Here is a 25266-nt window from a genome sequence, read left to right on the forward strand (position 1 = left end):
TCTGCTTATTTTTCACATATCCTGTCTCTGATAGAGCACTTATAAATGCACTTCTCGATGAAAAAAGTTTTTTTTTTAAAATCTTGTGCTATAATGGGTTTTACTTTGGCGCTAAAACGTCCGATTTTGCTCTCTCTCTGCAATGTTCTGTCCGGCAATGCGCCGAACGACATGAAATCAGCAGTCAGATTAAATTGAATTTCCATGTAACTGTCGGACCAATACTAGAATAATGCTGTTTTCAGTCACGTTTTGAGCAGTAAGAACTTGTGTATATACGTTAACTTATAGTTAAACATTTAAAACATGAATTAATTTAGTCAATATTTACAGTGTAGGATCCTGAAAATTTTTCATAAGGAGGGCCCACTGACTAACCATATGGGGACCCGGGTCCCTCAAGTCTGTCATCAGTGATTTTTTTGAACATGTACATGTATAAGCAAACAAATTTTACCAACAAAAAAGTGGGGTAGCGGGCTTGGCATATTTTATCACTCAGTTTTTTTTTTCTTTCTTGTTAACTGACTTTTGAATTCCTTTATTATCAATTGACTGAAACCCATATTTTTCATTGTTATTGAGCAAAAGGAAAGTGGTTATTTTATTTCAATACTTCAAAATTAGCAGTATTGAGGTCCTTGGCAACAAACATCAAAAGAAAAGCCTGCTGTCGAATTTTTGAATGCAGCAAGTATAGGGACGAGATTGAAAAAGGGCGAAAAATGCATATTCCCAACGGAAAATGCGTTAAATGATTGCGCACTGACATTTACCCTAGCAGTCGACGCAAGTGACAAACAATATATAATTTTCATTGAAATAATATACTAAAAGGAAATGGTGCATAATAAATCAGACTGACATGGGATGTGGCGGGAGTACAGATAGCCCAAAGGCTGAGCATGGGAATCGAAAAACTTCAATCTTTGCAAAACCTGTGGTCAATTTGGAAATAGGAGAAAATGTTAAGCTGAAGGATTCAAATCCAAGATTAATATTTGTGTTCGGTAGGTGATTGTAATATCAAAAATATCGACTACGTTACCACCCCTTAAAAGACTGTTAAAGGAATATCGTGCTTTCTATATTGATTAACTGCGCTGGTCATCTTTAAATATTGGTTTCTACTTCAAGATTTTCAGTTCCATGCACTTTTCTCAGTTTTTTTATTTACATATACACTTGTATGCCTTAATTTAACACATGATTCCCATCTAACAGTTGTGAGAAATGACACTGTTGCAAAATAGTCGCTGTCACGTAAAATTGGCTCTGTTTTTGATAGAAAAAAATTAAAATATCAGCTTCATTCACTCGAGATGATGTTATTCAATTAGCGAAAGAAAAATCCTTTCAAATATCCACTACTGTCCTACCTTTTATTGGGTTTGAACTATATAATCCTGACCTTTACAGGGGTCTCATGGGAGGTTCTAATCCGGGATCCCGCTCTTACCGTTTAGTCAAATTCCTGTATCCCGCTTACTCTATTTACGTAGGCAATTCTCATTTTTTTGTAATTAATGGTGTCCCGCTAGACGTCATTTCCCGTTTTCACAGAACAATAATTTGACTTTCACATGTCACACTTACAAACAAACCTCAATCACGCGTCATGCTTAGTCTTAGACCCCGATGAGACCCACTTCACATGATCCAAGATCATTTTCAGTGGTGGAATGCAACATTGTCACTAGTCTAAGGTTGTTTTATTTAAGAAAAAAATCCTTTTCATGGTATGACTTTTGGTCATATAAAAATGAACATATATAGTAAATGGCAAGGGATAATTATTGTGATACTAATATGAAAATTTTGAACTTTTGTACCCCGAAGCAAACTGACAAGACATTTTCACGATTTTGATTTGATGAAGCCAAAATCTTATAGGATCTAGTATTTTTCTGATTTTAGCATCAATCATGCACTTCATGTTCTATGGAATTAGACCAAAACCAAATAAGAAACCCATATTAGAATTAGAATTTATTGTTCAGAGAACAATTGAAGGTCTTCCCACATCAATTTTATAAATCATTGATGAGAAGCTACTTTTGGTTTACTCAACTTCTCAAGGATAATTTTGATGTCCAAGCATAAGTTTTTTCATACTGAATCAATAAATAAATGTGTCTATATTTTTTGCCTGTTATAAGGAAGATAATTGCCAACCTTCGGTTAATAAATGTCACTGACTGTCTCTCATGATAGCTTTATTTACACTGATTCCATAAATATTTGATTTCTATATACATTTTTCTGTAATATGGGATATATTGGGAACTTTTGGTATAGTATAAGTAACTTAAAGTGATTGGTACATAAATTATGTATACATGCATGACATATTTAAAAAATATTAAGTTTCTACATGTACAGGGTACTTTTCCAATTTCCATGAAATTAATACTTCTGGTTTACTCTGAGGGTTTACTCAAGGTCACTTCCGGTTGATATTTTTCAAGATCGCATGGGAACCAACAGTTTGCAAAAGACCCTATATGGCTTTACCTTTACCAAGTTCAATGGAGTAATTATCAATTAACCTTTAATTCAATCATTTCAGATGCAATAACTCTTTTAAGATGTCATTGGATTTTTCAGACCAAATGTATCCTATCTTAATCATAATTGGGCAAACATTTTGCACTAGTTCTTATATGTATATCTAAAAGTGACAGAGGAAATATTGGAACAAGGAAAAGTCAAAATTTAGAATATGACCTTGACCTAATTTTCTATTCTTTGGACAAAGGACCTCAGTCAACAAACCCTAGGTCTCTATCACTTATGGTTACCAGTAACAAAATACATATCACTTATTACAAATACATTAGGGGAAATAACTCTCAAATGGAGTCTTCGTATGTTTCTTCAAAATTGGAAATAAAATCCTAAGGACATGAATGATATAGCGAGAAATTCAAAAAAATAAATTTTCCACTTTCTTTTCTGATACCAAGGACATGTCACCACAAAGAAAACGGTGTTTGGGCAGATAACTCTTACAAATTAAAAAGTCTTCAACTAAACAGGGTCAGTCTCAAAAGCTCAATAGCTGTTCCATATCATATGCAAAAAATCTAAGCGAAATCTTGCAAAACTACAAAACACGTTTTGAAATTAAGCAGAAGAAGAAAAAAAAATAACTAGAACATATACAATAGCGCTTTCTACATAAAATTATGTGGAAAGACTGAAGGATTTTTCAAATTTCTTATCTCAATCTATAACAAATATGAAAATCACAAAAATGACAATCGGATAATGAATGTGAAACTGATCATCTGCCCTCAATTTGACTGAAAATCTCTTCAAAGTGACAAAACTAACATTTCACAGCTTCAACCAGGGACAGTCTTTCCTAACATGATGGGTCACTATTGGCTTAATAACTACGCCTCCCGTATTAAGCAAGCACCAAACAATTAACTTAGTTTAGTGTCTTTGATATATATAAGAATCTAGAAGTTATTTTTTGTATTTTTTTTTTTAAATCAAACAAATCTGATGGATAGCCATTTAACATGCTTAACATGTCAGACAAAAAATATTAGATTTTAAAAGAATGTTAAATTGTTAGACTGAGAAATCTCATTTGAAGAACATTCCAGATGTGCAAAATGTGGTACTTATCAAACACAAAATTTATAACAAAATGTCTCAAAAGTTCAAAGGTCTATATATATGTCATGTATGTAAATAAAAATCTAAAAGTAAAATGATGAAAAAATGTATAAAATTTCATAAAAATGTTACTTTTTGAACTTGAACATATACTTATAAAGAACACTATGAATGTGAAATGTTTTTTTATGGAGTTATGTGACATCAGTGACGGCACAGTTCTGTCTGCACATTTGTAGAGACATTTTTATAAGTGACCAGTCCCATTAGTAGATTGTCTCTACTTCAACACAGCATTCTGTAAAATTTATAGAAACTATGGGATTTAATGCATTGAATATAATATTAAATGACATGACAGTTAAAAAAAATTAAAATATATATGCTTCGCCTTCAAGGATTTAATTTTTGTTTCTGACACCATGAAAAAGCAGGAAATTGATCTTTGGATATTACAGTGAGAGTGTGTTGACTATATAAGTAACATGGTTTGATTAAATAGAGATTTAAATGGTCTAATGGATGAGTAGAGTCATGATAGTATACAATCAAGAATATGATGCAGGTTAACAGAGATTTCTTTCTAAAAAATCAAATATCAATCAATACTTTATGCAATGTCGTGAGAAAACATTGATTCATAATAATATTACTGTTCAAGATAGGCTTGATTAATCTAACTCAATACACAATCCTTTCTCTCTTTACTTTCTGTTAATTTCAGTTTAGTGATTTTGTGTAGGCTTTTAGTGAAGCATAAGGCATAGTAATCAGAAATATAATATTGTTAAACTGCATTATATTTATAAACATGATAAAGGGTCTGTAGGTTATTGCAAATTGATAATAACCCTTCATTGTAATAGGAAGGAGTTATTTATGTCTCCTTAAGGACATGTTTGTGTAACAGTAATCATTTTTAAGACAAACATGTAAGAAAAGCAAATATAAATCTGAAGTGTAAATACAGGGAATAATCAAATATTTACAAACCTTTAAATATACATGTACATGTTAATATACTACTGTTTGTTTTCATGGTTCAGATTGGTCTATTCTTCATTTGTTAGATACTTAAGTTTATTCAGACTACTTTTAGCGAACAAATGGAATAATTATTGTGTAAATTGTTACAAAACTAACATATATTTTAAAAACTTAATAGAAATTTTATCAGAATTGTTTGTGAATATCAATAAGTGTTTTCACATTATTTGAAAAAGAAATTATATGAACTTTAAAAATTCGTTATACATGATTTTATTTGTTTTTCTAAGATTTAATTAATCATAAAAACTCAAAGTTTAATAACAAAGGAGTAGGGGCTTTAATGGCCTAAAATGGCCCCAGATTTACAAGATAATAAAAATTCTAACAGAGCAGATTTTTCTCCATAAATTATTAGAATATGAGTAAATGATTTAAAAAAAATGTTTTTATTTAACTAAAAAAGGTTCAATGACGTCACAATGGTAGGTGCAAATGACGTCATAATTGGGAAAATAAGCAAAAATACCGAAAATTTGAATTTTGTTTTAAATTTTGACCACCGCACCATGCTTGCACCAATTAGAAATTTTAACATTTTGACAAGTTCATACATATCAAACTTCGGATAAAAAATCTTTTTGGTGCAAGGTTGGTGCGATAGTTTATTTTATATTTTTCATAGCCAAGCGGAGCAATAAAAAGCTGAAATTTGCCGTCCAAATTGGACCTTTTCATCTGAAAAAGTTTAGTTTATACATTCTTATACCTATAGAAACTTATTATTTTTTGTTTATGAATGTAAAGTGTATTCCGAATTATATTTCCGTAAGTTTATTTAGTTAAATTTCTTTAAAAAATCCGACAGCAATAGACTTCATGTGTAAGGGAGTCAATAACAACTTTGAGGACAATTTTTTTAATTATGAAATTTTAGATAGACCTTCAATATAACAAAATCTGTACATTTCTGGTGTTTTTGCTAATTATAAATTCAAAATTTGTTGTTTGAATGGGGCAATCTTCTCTCTCTGGTATTAGGGTCAGATCCATGATTTATGTAACGAAAAGTGGGGGGTGGTATTTTACTTAAATTTCCATAATTGGCGAGAAACACGAGATTTATTTCGAAAATGAAACTACTTATATTCCAATTGGATGTGTCTTTGTGGGTAATGTGCATAGAGAACATGTTTTATGAAATTTAGTGTTGTCAACGGTTAACCAGTTAACCGGTTAATCGGTCGAACGACTGAATACCGAAAACCCAAAAACGCTAACCGGTTAACCGAACTTTTTTCAATTTTGATAGATTTGATAAAAAATTGTGTTGAAAATCATTAAATAGTTATGTTTTATTTAACGATTGTCGTCGTGGTAATTAGTTTGACAGATCAATTGTCCAGTATATTGATTGCCGTGTTAGTCCTAAAAACATAAAATTAATTAGAGTTCGGGGCGGGACCTTTAGTCAGTTCAAATATCAACTTAAATTACCGGTTAACAGGTTAATCGGTCGAACAATTATCCGAGTAACCGGTTAGGCAAAAGTGTACGATTTGACAACACTAATAAAATTTGATGGTAAAACAACGGAAACGGCCTAAGGTAGTCTATCCATATATCCGTATAAACATGTATATATTATTATATAAGTATGCCTGAGCCTGTGACAACTCTACAACAGATTTATTCATTGGATCACCAGCAGTGATGGTGATACATGGCTGTGTACATTATGTATACACAACTCGTTTAAACATCAACCCAACAATGTAAGATCTGTAAATTTGCAAATAGATATAGGAAGATGTGGTGTGAGTGCCAATAAGACAACTCTCCATCCAAATAACAATTTAAAAAGTAAACCATTATAGGTTAAAGTACGGCCTTCAACACGGAGCCTTGGCTCACACCGAACAACAAGCTATAAAGGGCCCCAAAATTACTAGTGTACTATATGGATAATTGACCTTTCCATGCATAGAAACAAGAGCCTGAAGTCTGTAAGCATACTATATGTCTTTTACCTTTTTAAAGGTTACGTTTTGAATAGTTTTATAATCATGCGTAAAAATGAAGTGTAAATTTTAAAATGTGACCCGGCTTTGTTGTTAAGCCCCATTTGTGGGCATTATGTTTTCTGGTCTATGCGTCTGTTCGTCCGTGCGTATGTCAGTCTGTTCGTCCGATTGTCCTTGTGTCTCGCTTCAGGTTTAAGTGTTTGGTCAAGGTAGTTGAATCTGACATCAGACTCAGACTTTTTTTAAGTAAATTTTACTGTTTGTATTGTGTGTTTGATTTTTTTCTACTTTGCCTAGAGGTAAAGGGAGAGGGGGTTTGAGATCGCAAAAATAACATGTTTAAAAGGGGGTGCCGCTGTTTTGTCACCTTACCCAGTTTTACATTTTAAAAATATATACCTTTTCATAAATTGCGTAGGAAAAAAAGTTATATTATATATATCTGATAGTTTTCTCAACTTTTCACTTATTCAAGCTTAAAAAGGTGTAAATAGAAGTGCCCCCTTCAACCCCAACCCCTTCCGGACACATAACTACTGTGATTGAAATACACTGACTTTTGAAAACACCCTTTAATGCATGTGTCTGTATCTTTTTATTTAAGATAATCAATATTAAGATTTCTAAGCGCTAAATGTGTCTTGTTTTTATATTATTCTTCTTGTCGCTGATAAGTGAGACCCCATCCAGCATCAGATGCACAATTTGTATATATCAGCAATACCCGGTGTTTTGTTTTGTTTGTTGGTGTTTCAATATTGCTTTCCCCCTTAATATTTACCTTGGAGTTTGTTTCTTTTTACAATTTACATCTTAAATTGCCTTTCTGTTTCAATATATTTAAAAGTAAATCTTGTAAATAGAAAACAAATCGCGGTTGCCATGGGCCCAGATATGTTGCTAGGGAGAAACAACAGTGAATTGGCAAAAAAGTGCAATTAATTATGTAATATTTAAATAGTGTGCAAGTGTTAAGTTCACTACATGCTAAACAGGTTCAATTTCAAATATAGATATATTTAAGCTGTATAATAATCATATTTGATGAGTTTAACTCCGCCATTTTAGTGGTTGCTAGGCAACAGAATAAACAAGCTAGACCCAAAATTCGATTATTTTCAGAAGGTCTATGGTATAAACTTACAACATGACAAATTAAATGGAATTTGGGGGTGGGGCCATTTTTGGCCCTTATAGCCCCTAGTCCTTTGAAAACTAATTGAACATAAATTGATATTCACTACCTATACTTTAATCAGTTGTTACAGATATGTATATTCCCCATGCTTTGTGAAGTATGGGTTGTATTAGTGATCATGCTCACACACTCTGTAATTATAAACCCCTCCATCATGTCCATAATCCCTGCTAGTGCCAGGGAATCGCTAGTACCTCTTACTTCAGCTTCAAAGGATTGGGAGGAGTTAGTATGGGTTGTATAGTGATCATGCTCACACACTCTGTAATTATAAACCCCTCCATCATGTCCATAATCCCTGCTAGTGCCAGGGAATCGCTAGTACCTCTTACTTCAGCTTCAAAGGATTGGGTGGAGTTAGTATACTGATTTACCTCTGCCATTTGTCTGCCAGTTTCTCACACTTTTCTCCAGAACCACAATACAGAGCTTTCTGTTATTTGGTAGCAAGATTTATGCGAGTATGCTTTTACTTCGATGCATTTTCACATTTATTGCTAACTATACTTATAAACATGTATTTTAATACACAAGGGCCATATCTGAAATTCAGTATCAATCTTCACGTGAGTCTGCTATAAAATACAGTGCTGTTTCACATCCTTCAGTTTACTGAATACTTATGGTGGGGTATCATTAGTGAGCAACAATAGGCTAATTATAGCTCATCTTGTATTTAGATAAGATAATTTATTTCAAGGACAATTTCATTTAAAACTATCCTAAATGTACATTTATACAGTGGGTGTAATAAAACTCGTTACTTGAATATACGTTTTGGTGTACCCTTTGTCATAACTACAAGGTGATGCCTGATGGATAATCCATACTTTTTAATTGGAACTTTTTAGTCTGTGTTTTAGATTAGAGATTCCTTTCTCGTTAACATGAATAGGTACCATTACCATACTACCTCTTATTCAGAGGCTTATCCTTTGTGTTATTTTTTGCTTTCAGGTGGGCCTGGTTCCAAAAAGGGAAAAATGGTTTACAACATAGCTCAAGTGTTTGGCTTCAATACTCTTAATGTTGAAAATATAATATTGGAAGAACTGGCAAAGAAGATAGAAGAACCTGACCCCTCTCGTCTTACAGCACAAGTTCAACAACTCATCAAAGTAAGTCACAACTTATTGATAAAAAACTACTTATACATTGTACCCTGTTGATATATTGATAAAATTTTCAACCTTAAAGAGTATAGTAATTAATTGATATGATTAAATTTACTTTCTTTAATGAAACCATAAGTCAGTTAATAGTACCTTAGAAATCCGAACTTTTTCGTCTTTTCTCTGTCTGAAGCACATATTGGTCTTCATACATTGGATGACAGTACATTGATAGACTGAAGTATGTGTTCTATAAATATTTTGAATGTTTTTATTTTTGTAAAGAAGAGACATAAATGGTGAGTTGTGTGTTATTTGTACATGATTCATTGTGCTAACCCATCTTTATGGATTCATGATCTGTAGGCACAACCAGAACTACTCAGACTAGACGTTGTATTGAAGTGGGTTGCCAAGGCTTTGAGTGACATGGAAAAGGACAAGCCCGTATTGGTGGATTGGATGCCCAATTTGAAATATATGCAGATGGTTTCTACATTCGTTAAAGATTGTAATCATGAATTTCGATTTTTTGAGGACAAGGTAATTATTTTGAATGAAAAAGTCACATGAAAACTTGCATACTGCATTTTACTTGTAGCATAGAAAATCAAGTAAAGATACTAAAGTTTGTTTAAAGCATTTGTCATATTTTAAAACTTCAAGTAACTTTTATACCTTGTTCAGATAATGTCTTTTGTGTTTATTCCTTAGAAATACTGTTAAAGTTCAACAATAATCGTATGTAAACAAATTCATTAGACAATACATAGTTAGAACCATTAGCAGTTAGACAGAGCAAATTATGTTGGTTTGATATAACAAAAGAACAGTCTTCATGTCCACATTAATAATGAGATTATATACATATTTTCCTTTGAACATCAATATTGCAGTGATTCAAGAAAGTTAGATCAAATGATTATTTTCCATAAATGTCCTCTAATCACTTAAAAATAATGGCAAATAATTAAAGACTCAAGTTAAGATCTCTGGATCAATAAATAGTAATGAAGAACCATGCAAGATGAAAGAACTACAAAGAAAATACTTATAGGAGTTCATGTCTGTTTAAAAAGAATAATCAATGGCTAATTGGATTGAGTAATTGGATTGTTTATATTTTACCATGTTTACTGGAAACCTGGAAACTAAAATTTAAAATACATTTGTTTGCATAAATAAAAAAAAAATGTTACAACATTTAAACATCTTTGAAACGTACAATGAAATTGTTTAGGGAAGTAGAAGAGTGATAGATTGGCAATGATTGACAAGCCTACAAATTTGACCATCAAAAATCATTATATAAAAATTACTTTCTCATTAAAACAAACCACAGACACTTTGAAATGAGTTTGAAAATGATAATTAAGTTTCATTAAAATGAATGAGTCGTCTAGAAAATAAGCAGTTCCTGTTTAACAGTTAAGCCTGCTTGTGTACTCATTTTGGATATATATTGAAGATAGGAAAGAAAGACAAGTTGAAACTCTTTCCACATTGGGATTTTGTTGCTTTTTTCAGTTAACTTGCATACATTGAAGGTAAAACACGAATCAACAGTATTCAATTCAGGGATTCCCTTCAATTTGTCAGGTGTCAACAAGTTCCATTGGTGCAGAAAACATACTAAATTTGATATTTAATTCCAGAATATTTTCATTAATTTCAGTCAGTAGTAGTCTTGTTTGCTCCCACATAAGTTTCTGTAACACTTTTACATTAAGTAGAAAGAGAAAATATTTAAAATAATGTTGACAGTATAAAGACATCTTGAAATCTACTTTGTTTAAGTTTTGAATTTTCAATTCATTTCAGTATCCTGTATCATTTGCCTTCTACATGTTAATATCCCAAGAAAAGTTTGTAAAGAAAGCTGTGGCTGAATGTGCAAAACACCCGACAGCAACCCCAAAAGGAAAGGAAGGAGCTGCTCAGACAGATGAAGCTGATGTTACTAGAACTTCTGTAAGGTTAACCTTAATTATGCCCTTAGAGTCAGTTTAAACTTTGTGATGGTTTGATCAGCTGATTGTTAAAAACAATTACCATATATATGTGCCAAACAAAAGTTTGCCATTATAATTTCAACATTTGCATTATACCATTAAAATTACAAATGTAAGTCATATCTCTGTCAAAGTTTATTACAACTTTAATTAAAGGTTCTCTGCTCTCAAAATCAGCACTATGTCTAATATCACAGCAATTTTTTGTTTACAATTTTATGATTGCGATATTGATCCAATATAGAATGAGCACTTCTTTATAGATGTTTAATATTGATGGGTGTTGAAAAACCTCATATCTCTTAATGATGTACATCTGATTAACCTTATCTGTATTTGTTTTGTCAATCTGTGTTGTGATATATTTGTATATTAAAACATAATAATTGTATATTATTACATGTCTGTTTTCTAATAAACTTATTACCATATCATTGCAATATGGTTGTCCTGGGCAAAAATATGACTATGGCAAGTCTGCATTGTTATAACAACACTACCCAGAGTTTTCTTTACAATTATATTTTTTGTAAAAGAGTATAAGATATAATTTCACTTTGATGATCTGTTGATGTTTTTTTTTTACCAATTTTTGGTATGGTCGCCAATAAGACAATTATCCACCAAAATTTAAATGAAGTGGATGCTAGCAATTATAGAAAACCATACTGCCTTCAACAATGAAAAATACCTATACCATATAGTCTGCTACAAAAGGCCCCAATATGAAAATATTATGTCTGGCAACTTAAAAACTAGGAACATATACCAAGACATTTTGTTAAGAAATAATGCATTGTATTCTAATTACATTTTAGAAAAGAGCAACATTATTTACAAACGCAGTCAAACCATTTATTGACCTGTTTACCAAAACTGGCAGACTAGCAACATTAGATATGAGTACTGGAAACGCAGATGATTTATGGGAAAAAGTAGTGGAGTTCTTCTCTGAATTGAATATAAGTTTTACTAGAAAAATTGACAATGTCATCTTATTCACATTTAGTAAGTAGATTTTCTTCATGTTTTTAGATATATTATATTGCTGGATAAAAAAAATTAAATACTGAAATATAGATTGAAAATTGCTTAGTGTCCAAATTTAGGAAATCTTTCAAACAGAAAGTTGACTACCGTTGTAGTCTATGGTCAAGTCAATGTAAGGGGAATTAATGTTAAGTCAATGATATCTGGTATGCAGATCTATAAGCTTTAGGACATTTCATTTCCATTGAGATTATTTGACTATCTCCTAACCTTCAATCATCATGATCATGGTCTATTGACTTTGAAACTTACAAATGTAACGGGGTATTTTCTGGTCAAATACAACGAAAACTATTCTAGGGTTCTGTTCTTTTAATACACAATATTTAAGACCCTACAACATATAATAACAAATAATAAATATTCACATGACAAGACAGTACATATAACATATGGGCAAAGGGGAATAACTACAATTCATATTTATTCCTTTAGATATCTATATACTGAAATAAATCCTAAAAGCACTCAAATCTAACTCTTTGGTTAACTTTCCAATACATTATTCATATGTATCTCATAATAATTAATAATTATATACATCTCAAATCTATAAATGAGTTGTCCATTTTATAAATATATTTGTATACAAAGTATACAAATTCTGACCAACATAAAGATATTACATAAACTACACTTCACATAAACAGACAATTACTTGAATAAAACATAGACAGTACAGACATTACAAATAAACAACATAGAACACAATGCTTACCATGTATATGGTACAAAGGTCAGTGTACTAGCTGGAGTATCACAGTGCTGTGTACATTAAAATCTGAGCACTACTCATTTAACAACTTGACAAGGTATCAATCCATATCCTGAATAAATACAAATATAACATTCATAAGTCCAGTGGCAGGACTATTTCACCAATTTAATAAAATATACAACTACATCTAAAATATGTAGTTTCAGAGTTCTGTATTATTCAAATACCAAATTTATCTGTCTTTCACTTTTATTGTAACTTTATCATTGAATATTTAAAGTACTATAATGTTTTATATTAAAATGTTTAATATGACTCTGTGTTTTTATAAAATGATTGAATCTTTTACTCTTTCATACTCCAAATATTCCTCCATTCAATACATACAATGAATCCTTTCACAAAGTATTAAAATGACATACTATTAGTTTGTTAATTAGAAATAAGGTTAATCAACTGACCTGAATATAAGAATATTGAGAATCCAAGAATTATAATACAAATATCATCAATGTCAGAATTGAATATAACAAGCAGGTAATTTTCACTATATTCCAAAATGTCTGCAGTATAAATCTACCAGAAACAATGAAAACATATAGTAAGACCTTTGGCCTAAAGATTGACCAATCAAAAGGTTAGAATTTTCCCTCCAAAATGATATGAAAGAAAAGAGGTTCACCAAAGGGAAAAGAGAATGATACTAGAACAATAGTACTAGAAATAGAAATAATGAATAACCAAACTATCAAACACTCCAATAAAATTAATATCATCAATATCATATTTGATATATCAATCAAATATGACTCTGCCACACAAACAGGCAAGACTATCTATGTCAACAGTTTCTTTACCTTGAGTGTTCAAATTTAGGAAAGGTTCTATTATTTAAAAGGTGACATATTCATAATAAATATTAAAATAAATATAAATCTTTATGTGAGTGATGTTTAGGTCACATATAAAAGTTGCTGTATTGTGAATACTAACTCATTAGCTTCTATATTTCATTTGTATTATCAGCTGAAGATGACTGTGTAAAGCTTGAGATAGATAGATATAACATAGATAGAATTTGTATCAAAGATTTACCCATTGACCTTGGTCAGCCTGCAGTAAGTATTGAAATATTATATGCAAAGTTTAAAGGAGATTCATGCCATGATAGGTAGGACTGGATAGGAAAACTAACCGCCAGCAAACTTATTATAAATCAGATTACCTCGAAATGATGGTACCTCAAAAATCGGATATAACTATAAGTCTGATGATTTGTGAATATTAATAGTGATATATACAAATTATATGAAATAAGATGTTAAAAAAAATATTTCAATACATCAAATGATACAGGTTTTTGTCAGTGTCCATCTGTTTTTTTATGGGTTTTTTTAAAGATTAATTAAGAAATAATTCATGGGGGCTTGAATATATCGTGATTTTACCACGGGTTGGCCCTTTATGACAAATATTTTACCCTGAGCGATAGCGAGGGGTAAAATATTGGCATAAAGGGAAAACCTGTGGTAAAATATAGATATATTCAAGCCCCCATGAATTATTTCGATTCTAATAGGACAAATACGGCAATTCTTTTGGATCAAAGTGTTCTAGGTGGAGGCTGATATTTGCCGTTCCCATAAATAAACGCACCATTCAATTCTCGTAAAAGAATGGAACAAACTGAATAAGTGACATGCTTAAACTGTTTACAATAATGTATTTAAATAGTTTTGGATGAATTTAATGATAATTACCTCAAATGTCTTATATGTTTAAAAAAAAAAAGGCTTATATCACATGTTAGCATCATTTGTTTATGTTTTCTTGTTGTGATGATTTTTGTTTTCACAAGTGTGTATTTTCCCGTAAAATGTTTATATTCTGACGTCGTTGTTATATGACGTCGAGTAGCTCATTCATTAAAATACGTATGACGTTGGACTACAATAGAAACAGCCCTAGCAATATATTTATATTTTACCACCGGTGTGTACTCAAAGCGTTTGAAAGAGGTCATGTTAGAATACAATATATTTAATCATCAGACTGATATTTATATTTTAAACTTAAAAAAACCGAATCAGCCTAATTCAGAAATATAACAGTGTAATGACTTAGAGGCCAGTCATAAGTTAATGACTTTAAAACCAGTCAAAATTTAACAGTGTAATGACTTAGAGGCCAGTCATAAGTTAATGACTTTAAAACCAGTCAAAATATAACAGTGTAATGACTTAGAGGCCAGTCATAAGTTAATGACTTTAAAACCAGTCAAAGAAGTTTAACAGTGTAATGACTTAGAGGCCAGTCATAAGTTAATGACTTTAAAACCAGTCAAAGAAGTTTAACAGTGTAATGACTTAGAGGCCAGTCATAAGTTAATGACTTTAAAACCAGTCAAAGAAGTTTAACAGTGTAATGACTTAGAGGCCAGTCATAAGTTAATGACTTTAAAACCAGTCAAAATATAACAGTGTAATGACTAAGAGGCCAGTCATAAGTTAATGACTTTAAAACCAGTCAAAGAAGTTTAACAGTGTAATGACTTAGAGGCCAGTCATAAGTTAATGACTTTAAAACCAGTCAAAATATAACAGTGTAATGACTAAGAGGCCAGTCATAAGTTAATGACTTTAAAACCAGTCAAAGAAGTTTAACAGTGTAATGACTTAGAGGCCAGTCATAAGTTAATGACTTTAAAACCAGTCAAAATATAACAGTGTAATGACTAAGAGGCCAGTCATAAGTTAATGACTTTAAAACCAGTCAAAATATAACAGTGTAATGACTAAGAGGCCAGTCATAAGTTAATGACTTTAAAACCAGTCAAAGAAGTATAACAATATAATGACTAAGAGGCCAGTCATAAATAAGTTAATGACTTTAAAACCAGTCAAAGAAGTATAACAATGTAATGAATTTATCTGTTTGTATTCATATGATGCTGTATGCCAACAATAACATTAAAATTAACCATTTTAAAAAACATAGGGAAAAAGAATTTATAAATCAAGGTCTTTACATCAGATGTTTATAAAGGAGTTAAAATATGTAGTTGATGTTAGTATGAAAGCATTGAATTGTAATTCTCAATTTCAGAATGTCCAGGATAAGCAGTCAATTGTGTAGATAAGTGTCCTCAATTATACATATTGAATATAAGATCCTTTATATTTCAGGAAAAGTTGATAAAAGTATTTGTTAAATTATTAGACACAACAGACCCTATAAAGAAAGTATACAATATTGATTGCTCAGGTACCTGTATACAAAAAGACACTTTAACTGAGGTAAGAGAATGGAAATTGAAAAATAACCATGTCAGACCAGAAAGTTAAAATGGTAAAATCACAAACAAACAAAAATAAAAAGCTAAAAAGCTGACAAAAAGAAATAGGGAATTCTTTATTTTAGAAATAAGTCTTCGTTATGATATGTTGAAAAGAGAATAAATTTATAAAAATCACATGAGGATGACATGGATGAAGCAACAGCTGTATGAGAATTTTTCATCTATCAAGTTCTGAGTTCATGTAATACTGTCATGTAAAATAAAAACAGGTCGACTATATCTCTATTGATTATCTCTATAAGGGTGTGACACATAAATCTATCAAACACAACTTTAAATGTGAAATATAAAAGGAATAAAACATGACTATATTCACAGGATTCTAATTTCTTGTTAAAGTATGAAATCTCATGAAAAAAATTCTGTTGATTCACTAATTGAATAAAATTTATTTTTTATCCTTTAGAATTTTCATGATTTGAGACCATTTGTATGCACTTAACACTTGAACAGTCATCTTTCTGACTAGTTTTTTTCAATATAACCTTAAGAAGAGACCCACTAATTCACACATAATTTAATGATACCATGTGTATTTCCTGATATTATTTTATGCTGTGTTTTGTTTAATATATAAACATGAAGTATTAAAGTTTGCAGTGAGTTATATGCTTATCTTCAGGTCAGATGAGGTTATTTGTTTGTGGTTACTTAACCTGAATGCCCAGTATGAGGTATTGCCATCACTTGACACTGTCTCATTTCCAAAAAATCTATATAAAATATACACAATCATATTTGGAAGTAGTTATATAAAACTATGTCCAATGTTCCCATTTATAAATAAATCAATATTGCCATATCTGTAAATAGAAATCCAGGTTAAATCATACAAAAAAATCTACTAAAATATTAACAGGTTTATGTGAATAGGAATGTTACTTTTTAACTATAATTTACTTTTCAGGAGTATAAGAAAAAGATAGTATTTCAGGACTTTGGTTCATATGAACTGACTAAGTTTGTACCGCTGATTCATCCTGGGAAAGTGAAGCCTACTCATCTGAAGGCTATAGCCTCTACAGAAAATGAACTGTGTCTCTTCCCTGACGATACACCCATCATTCTATGTCATTGGATTGTCAGTGTGATGAGATCGGCAAGAGATATTTGATATTGTATTTAATGCTTCAGTTTTATCTTTTATAGATAATGGCAATACTTGGTTATTGGGACAGTTTTATATCAAATAATATTTTTTTTGGACATGCAAATTTTTACTTGTAAGCTATTTTTTTCTAAAGAAATCCACAGAATAGAATTAAGAAGAAAAACTAGAAATCTAGAATTAGAATTTATATTATATGACTTTTAAATTATGAATTGGCAATGTAGCATTACTGTCAAATGAAGAAATAGTAGGCTATAAATAGAATAAGCTAAAGTGTATATTATATTGAATAATATATTGTCTATGCAGGTGTTTTTTTATTACTTTCAAGATTGTCAATTTTTCATTAACAAGCTTTAGTTAAAATTAAATTGTATGCCTGGAAAATTCTCTAGGTTATGGATATGTTTCATACCATCACCTCAGTTATTTATTTTCAAAAATCAAACAAGCTATATTGTTGTATCATTTTTGTAGGTTACAACACCCAGATTATATTCCTACATTTAGAATTAAGGAAAAGAATGTTAGAGACGGATTGGTGTAATAACTGATGAACTAATAGGGGCATTGTACATTTGTTATTTTTTTTTGATTTGTTGTAGATTTATATATCTTATGACTCATAATCTTTTGAATTTGATAAATTTTTGTCTGTTAACAATGTGTGGTATGATTGTTCATGGCTCTTCAATGTTTAAAAACTCAGCATGGTCTCTTCCTTAGTTTTGCAACTTTGAATGAAAAAACAGTGACCATGACATGAGTGCAGAGTGGTTCTTCGATTCTATTTGAAAAGCTGTATCATATTACTAACTTCCTAATTTTATTAGAAGTAATGTTATACTCTCACTGCACTTGATCCGTATGAATGGCAGCCAGATTTTTTGTTTTGTAGCTTGTAGTTTCTGTTGATGGCCAGTAACGTTTGAAAAAGGAACATGTTAGTGGTTTAAGGGGGCTCCTGGGTATAAATGAATTTTTTTTTCTAATATAGGATTTCGCTATATTTTTTCATAAATGAACATTATCATATACTTAAAAGAAAAATGAAATAAAAAAATGGGGTCACCGTTCATTTAAGCTAAAATCTGCCTCAGGAAGAAGTATACATTTTTGTTAGTGTCCTTTTTTCTGTTGAACTAATAGGAGAAAAAGAGGAAATATCGAAATAAAAAATTAACCTAATATAAGAAATCGCTTAATTTTACAATTATTTAGTTTATGTACAGCTTATTTGAAAACAATAATAAAAAATATAGGTCACCGATGAGTTAAAAAGATATTTCAAATTTAAGGCCAAAAAATTGCATTTTGGTACCAAAGGGAGATAATTTGGAGCTTTTTCAATTTTTAAAGTCATCTGGGGCCAAACCAAATTATTTTTTTGGGGTTGTTTTTTGTACCATTTCATAGAGTAACAACTAATAGTGTAATAAATAAAATTTGTAATGAAAAAATAAAGGTTTAATTTTTTGCTAAAATTTTTGTACCCACGAGCCACCTTAAGTTTATTTTATATCCCTGTCACATTTAATAGTATAAGAGGAAACCAGATATGATATTCTTCATTATTTTATTTGTTTTGTTCTTACTGATTTTGTAATCAGTAATTGATATATATTATGCTTGTTTTGGACAAATTATTATACATTTATTTGAGGCTTTGGTATATTTTTTCATTCATTCTCATTGTTGAAGAATATTTAGTTGACTAATATGTTATATTTTTATGCCCCACCTACGATAGTAGAGGGGCATTATGTTTTCTGGTCTGTGCCTCTGTTCGTTCTTTCGTCTGTGCCTCCGTCTGTGCGTTTTGTTCGTCCCATTTCAGGTTAAAGTTTTTGGTCAAGGTAGTTTTTGATGAAGCTGAAGTCCAATCAACTTGAAACTTAATACACTTGTTGCTTATGATATGATCTTTCTAATTTTATAGCCAAATTAGACTTTTGATCCCAATTTCACGGTCCACTGAACATAGAAAATGAAAATGGGAATTTCAGGTTAAAGTTTTTGGTCAAGGTAGTTTTTGATGAAGCTGAAGTCCAATCAACTTGAAACTTAATACACTTGTTGCTTATGATATGATCTTTCTAATTTTAAAGCCAAATTAGACTTTTGACCCCAATTTTACGGTCCACTGAACATAGAAAATGAAAGTGGGAATTTCAGGTTAAAGTTTTTGGTCAAGGTAGTTTTTGATGAAGCTGAAGTCCAATCAACTTGAAACTTAATACACTTGTTGCTTATGATGTGATCTTTTTAATTTTAAAGCCAAATGAGACTTTTGACCCCAATTTCACGGCCCACTGAACATAGAAAATGAAAGTGGGAATGTCAGGTTAAAGTTTTTGGTCAAGGTAGTTTTTGATAAAATTGAAGTCCAATCAACTTGAAACTTAGTACACATGTTCCCTATGATATAACCTTTCATATTTTAATGCCAAATTAGATTATTACCCAATTTCACGGTCCATGGAACATGGAAAAGGATAGTGCAAGTGGGGCATCCGTGTACTTTGGACACATTCTTGTTTGCTCTGTGTACATGGGGTATTTTAATGGTCTCATCTACCCAAAACTATTCAAATTTTCACACTCATGAGGTCAACAACGAGGTGAACATGATTAAACACATTGTTGAGAAAAGGCATTAATCTTTTTCCACCTGTGCTAAAATTGTCAGAGAAACAATTGAAGTAAACTTCATTACATTATATAGAATACACCATTTATTTAATTTTCAAGTATTTGAATTTGATTTTGTTTTCATTAGAAAAGTTGCATGGATCATGGTGCTTAAATGATTTTTTTCGTCAACCCATTTTAACTTTTTATTTCTGATTATATGTGACATTTCTTAAAATGTGTTTCTCATGACAGAAAGATATTTTACCAGAATTTAATTACTTTTATCTTATATGCATTAGTTGTTGTTGTTGACATCTCAGTCATTAGGCCTCTGATGGATTATTATCTCCTTATTTTCATATTTAAATTTAATTTTACATTTTAAAGGCATTATTTTTTTGTACTCTATATTGTGTTCAAAGATTTCAAATCAGCATGTATTCAAACTCTCCAACCTCTATAAAATGATTTAACAAATTGTTATTAATGTATATTATATCAATGTGCTTTTCTGTAGGACTTCAAAGGTCTCTTAAATCAAAAACAGAAGTTGCCATTTTTATGCCCCACCTATGATAGTAGAGGGGCATTATGTTTTTCTGGTCTGTGCCTCCGTTCGTCTGTCTGTGCGTCCGTTTGTCCTGCTCAGGTTAAAGTTTTTAGTCAAGGTAGTTTTTGATGAAGTTGAAGTTTAATCAACTTGAAACTTACTGCACATGTTCCCTATGATATGATCTTTCTAATTTTAATGCCAAATTATAGTTTTGACCCCAATTTCATGGTCCAGTGAACATATAAATTGATAGTGCGAAGCTCAGGTTAAAGCTTTTGGTCAAGGTAGTTTTTGATGAAGTTAAAGTCCAATCAACTTGAAACTTAGTATACATGTTCCCCATGATATGATCTTTCTAAATTTAATTTCAAATTAAAGTATTGACCCCAATTTCACGGTCCACTGAACATGGAAAGTTATAGTGCGAGTGGGGCATCCGTGTACTATGGACACATTCTTGTTTCAGATTTGGATTAGTTTGCACCCATTGCACATTTACTGAATTAGTGGAAAAAAAGTTTTTAAAACATTTTGGTAGACAAATGTGTTTCTTCCAATTTATGCATAAATATAAAAAAAAATCTTCTCAAAGCAAAGCAGATTTTGTAAGGAAGGGTTATATAATGCTAACAGTACATTATGTTTTAACATACTATTAGCTGTTAACAATATTTTATATTCAGTAGCACTACATTGTTTTTATTAGTTTAATCATATTTTCAGATTTATACTTTAGACTTGTTTTTTTGCAATATTTAATGATATTCTTTACTGTGGCCTTATTGGTTCCTTTTTATGTTATTTTTATTATTTGTTATCCATTATTTTTCTGTAGTTTCTAGTCACTGGCATTTAATTTTGCACTCATTCCATCCGTCCAGTGTATTTTAGAAAAATATGTTTAAAAGTATTGTTTTGCTAACAAAAACTTGTAATACCAATCTTCACTAATTGAGCAGAGCTTGTAAACCTTTTAGAGCACCAGAGTAATGACCCATATTGTTTTGAGTTGATCAATTGGTTGTTTGACTCGTTTCTTCGCTATATAGTTTCAATTGATCAAGGTTAAGATTATAAAGAGCATTATGAAGGGCTATCTGTCAGATAACCTCTCTGTAATGTCAAATATGCCATAAGGGCTTTGTAAACTTTTATTCGTTGGGTATCCATTTTTGTGGTTTTCATGGATGACTTTATCCACGAAAATAAGTGTCCAACGAAATAAAACAACCATTGTACACATCAAGACATGGAAATTAAGATCCCCATTGGTAGGTTTGACTAATGATATGATCTAGAGAATATATTGAATAACGCCAAATCTGATAATACTTTAATAGCAGTCACATAACTACAACCGCATGCAGGATTATACCAATTTAATCTTAAATAACCTAAACTGTACTACTTTTGGTGTTTTATTCTCTTAAAAAATACTTTTGATTGATGAAAGTCAGATTTCCAGTATTGATATGCTAGTATGATAAAGTGTTCATTTTACATCCTCATAGTTCTTGTACATATGGGAAATTATAATTTCATGCTGGGCTTGATTTTGATAAGAATTATTTGACAAATCAAGGTACGTTTATAGCATTTGCTTATGTTACTGTTTCCTTTAGGTGACATGTGTATTGCCTAATTAACACCTTTGAATGGCTTTGACCTGTTGATCACTTTATTATGGGTTAATTAGTGTTATAACTACCATTTACACTGGTCATTGTTTACTTTGAAATTTCCTCAATCCAGACTATTTGTAACCTTTGTTTCTAAAGGCTTTCATTTGTCTTTTTTTTTTAGACAACTTAAATCCACGAAATTAAAAACCCATGAACATGTTAATATTGCTCAAATCACGAAAATTGATACCCAAGAATTAGAGTACTTTCACAGTATTACCAACTCTTTCAAAGAAAACTAATCTGTATCACAACTTAAATTGTTTTTAATTTTAGTTCTCTGTATTGATTTAAATGAAAAAAACCTTAAAAAAAAAACCGAACAATTATGTAGTTAAAAAAATTATGACTCCAGCTCCACAACTTTTCAATACAGGAAAACAGCAAAGGAAAGGTCTAACCTGGTCTTTTGTTTTGTTTTTAAACATATAGATCTGTACATTGATGTTACTCAATTTAAAATTATAGGAAGATTTGTATTTTTACAGGAAATATTTATTTACCATTTTGGGACCAATCATCTTATTCCTTTATGCATCTTAATTGTTGCAATTTCATCTTTTCATTGCAAAATATTCATGTTTAAATGTAATGCTCAGCTGTTCCATAAATAAAGGCATGACACCTTTTCAATTAAATGACCGGAATGCCAATATATAGTAATCAGCTTGTCTGTCTGTCTTCTGTTGTATAAATCATTTGGAGTTTGGAGCATTGCTGCTAAATTATTATAAATCTCTAACCTGATTTACAGTTCTTTTTGCAGTCATTTTTTTTTTGGATGTTCACATTTTACCTGTAATACATAAATCTTATAACTGTATCACTATTAGAGAAAATGTGAAAAAAAATTAATCCAATGACTGCAATAAAATGTTTGGATGGATTCTATGAATTATATGAACAATTTTAAAGTAACATTGGCACTTGTGCAAAGTTGTATTCTTGTTTTTATTTATTTTTTCAGATTATTAGATTTTTTATTGTATGAAGATATTACCATAGAATATATTTTTATTTTGTACATAAAGTATTCTCCATTCTGAAATAGAATGTTTTAAAATTGAAGATCTTGTTTATCTTAAATGCATAGATAGGTTTTAAGTTAAAAAAAATCATAGATAGTACGTTTATAGAACTCTCACTTGTTTGGTTGCTTTTTTTTTGCAAAAGTTATAATGAAGTTATAATGTGTTTATGTAAGTTATGTAGCTTTAACATTCCAAATAATAAGATATTCTTCTTTCCAATTTGTTTAAGAAGAATCGACTATAAATAGCTTTATAATTAAATTGTGCCTGGTGTTTTTAACACAATATCTTAAGTCATACTTTTCTACATTTTCAGCCTCTAAAGTTCATGATTGCTGCAGTTTAATGTTAAAAGTTTGCATTTTGTTGTGTTAACAAACTAAATCATGATTGACTCTTAAAGTGAAGGACATTTCATTAAAATAATTTAGTTTGTTATGATAAAGATAAATGACTTACTGCATTTTTGGTCTGCATTATAATTGTGAACAGACAGACCAGCTTATTTCTCATGATGTAAGGATTTAAAATTAGGAATATTTAACAGCGAATTTGATCGGCTTGAACACTGAAGCTATCCATGCAATTAAAAATCAAATGTGTTGTATTATTTGCATTGAGAAATGTTGTTCTTTATACATGTACCAACTTTGGTATATTTTATAATACAGTTTCAAGGTTTTGTATTGTTTTAATACTCAAAAGTTCCAGAAATAATCCTATTACAATGCATAATATTTATGTAATGTGCCCATTGAATCTGACCAACTCATTAGAAACTGTATCTTATTTATTGTTATTTTTACAGTAGTTGTTATACAATTTAAATAAATCTGAAAAAAAATATTTTGTATTCTTTTTTATGAAATCAATCACACTAAATAGTTGATATTTCTTGCAATTTTCATGATGACATATCTCCCTAATGGAAGCATTATGATGTTACCCCCAACATGTCTGGAAGTTTGTTCTCCCTTTTTCATTAGTGGCCACACAATGAATGAAGCACTAGTGAAGACAATTTTTTTTACTGTATTTTGTTCTATTTCAATAATGCTGAACTCCAAAAATCACACGGACCACACACAAACAGTTGTTTTGAATTCAAATAATTATGTCTTGGGTAGTCTGAAAACAGCCAAATGTATAAAGGTAAGAAGAACAGGAGTCATTCATCCAGCAGTTGTTTTTCTGCAGGTTCATGATTTTTAGCTTACTTCAAACACTTGATCAATGGGACATGCAAGCAATCGTCATCACTTTGTGTTCATTCATTGTCAAACAATTGACAACTTAAATTTCTCTGTCACCACCAGACCTATTTTGAAACAAACTTTGCATCAATCATATATAAAAGGTCCTTTATAACACAAAATTATTTATTTCAAATTGCTTTAAATATGGCAATCAGATGAAATCTTTGATTTTGTTAAGCCAGTTTTCAAATATCTTTTTGAAAGCTTATGCTCATCAAGTTACAAACATGACAATATCGGTTGAGCTAAATAAAGTTCAATAGACCACTTTCGAGTTCATCCATCACTGGAAAAAACTCGTCAATAATACACGCCTTTATGACGTCATTTACCAGATAGAGGAGTTCGCCTGTATCCCTGCACTATTAACGTTCATCAAGCATCTTAGTGATCGTCATTGTGCAAGATAAACTATAAATAATTGTTGTTCTGTAGGTACTTAATGACAATTCCCTAATGACAGCAGTACTGATTGTCAATTTTGAGAATTTAATTTGCTGAATAATTCGTACAATATAGAATTGTAGTTTTCCAATCACTCGCTCAACATTGGAACCGAAGTAATGTTGCCCCTAAACGCACAAATGACGTTCACTAAAACCAGAGTTTTTGACGGAAATGCATCGAACTCGAAAGTTGTCTATTAATTTTAATTTTTATGACTTCAGCTTTTATTGTTGTTGACTTGTAGACCTTCGATAAATTTTGGCTGTTCCATTTTATAACCTTACAAAAAAAAAATTAAACCAAAGTTTGCAAATATCATTTTCACTGCATGAAAATCCAGTTTGCTGTTTTTTTCTATTCAGAGTTTATTAGTCTATTTATTAGACCTGTTGGTGACCTGCTGTTGTCTGCTCTATGGTCAGGTTGTTGTCTCTTTGACACATTCCCCATTTCCATTCTCAAT

General features: G+C 30.7%; 1 protein-coding gene across 1 annotated transcript; it reads left to right on the forward strand.

The window, feature by feature from the left end:
- Nucleotides 1–758: 758 nt before the first annotated feature.
- LOC134685139 (uncharacterized) lies at nt 759–23946 on the forward strand. Its single transcript, XM_063544607.1, has 8 exons — nt 759–1010; nt 8797–8957; nt 9318–9494; nt 10773–10922; nt 11782–11971; nt 13758–13849; nt 15917–16027; nt 16997–23946. The coding sequence occupies exons 1-8, from the start codon at nt 866–868 to the stop codon at nt 17201–17203; spliced, it is 1233 nt and encodes a 410-aa protein (XP_063400677.1). The 5' UTR covers nt 759–865; the 3' UTR covers nt 17204–23946.
- The last annotated feature ends 1320 nt before the right edge of the window (nt 23947–25266 follow it).

Source organism: Mytilus trossulus, chromosome 9 (genome assembly GCF_036588685.1).
Source record: "Mytilus trossulus isolate FHL-02 chromosome 9, PNRI_Mtr1.1.1.hap1, whole genome shotgun sequence".
Classification (NCBI taxonomy): domain Eukaryota; kingdom Metazoa; phylum Mollusca; class Bivalvia; order Mytilida; family Mytilidae; genus Mytilus; species Mytilus trossulus.

Excerpts from the sequence above, each read along its gene's own strand:
- LOC134685139 (XM_063544607.1), top strand. The coding sequence starts at position 866 with ATGGGATGTGGCGGGAGTACAGATAGCCCAAAGGCTGAGCATGGGAAT. Across the intron at positions 9,495-10,772 it reads TTCGATTTTTTGAGGACAAG|TATCCTGTATCATTTGCCTT; the intron begins GTAATTATTTTG and ends AATTCATTTCAG. Across the intron at positions 16,028-16,996 it reads AAAAAGACACTTTAACTGAG|GAGTATAAGAAAAAGATAGT; the intron begins GTAAGAGAATGG and ends TTTACTTTTCAG.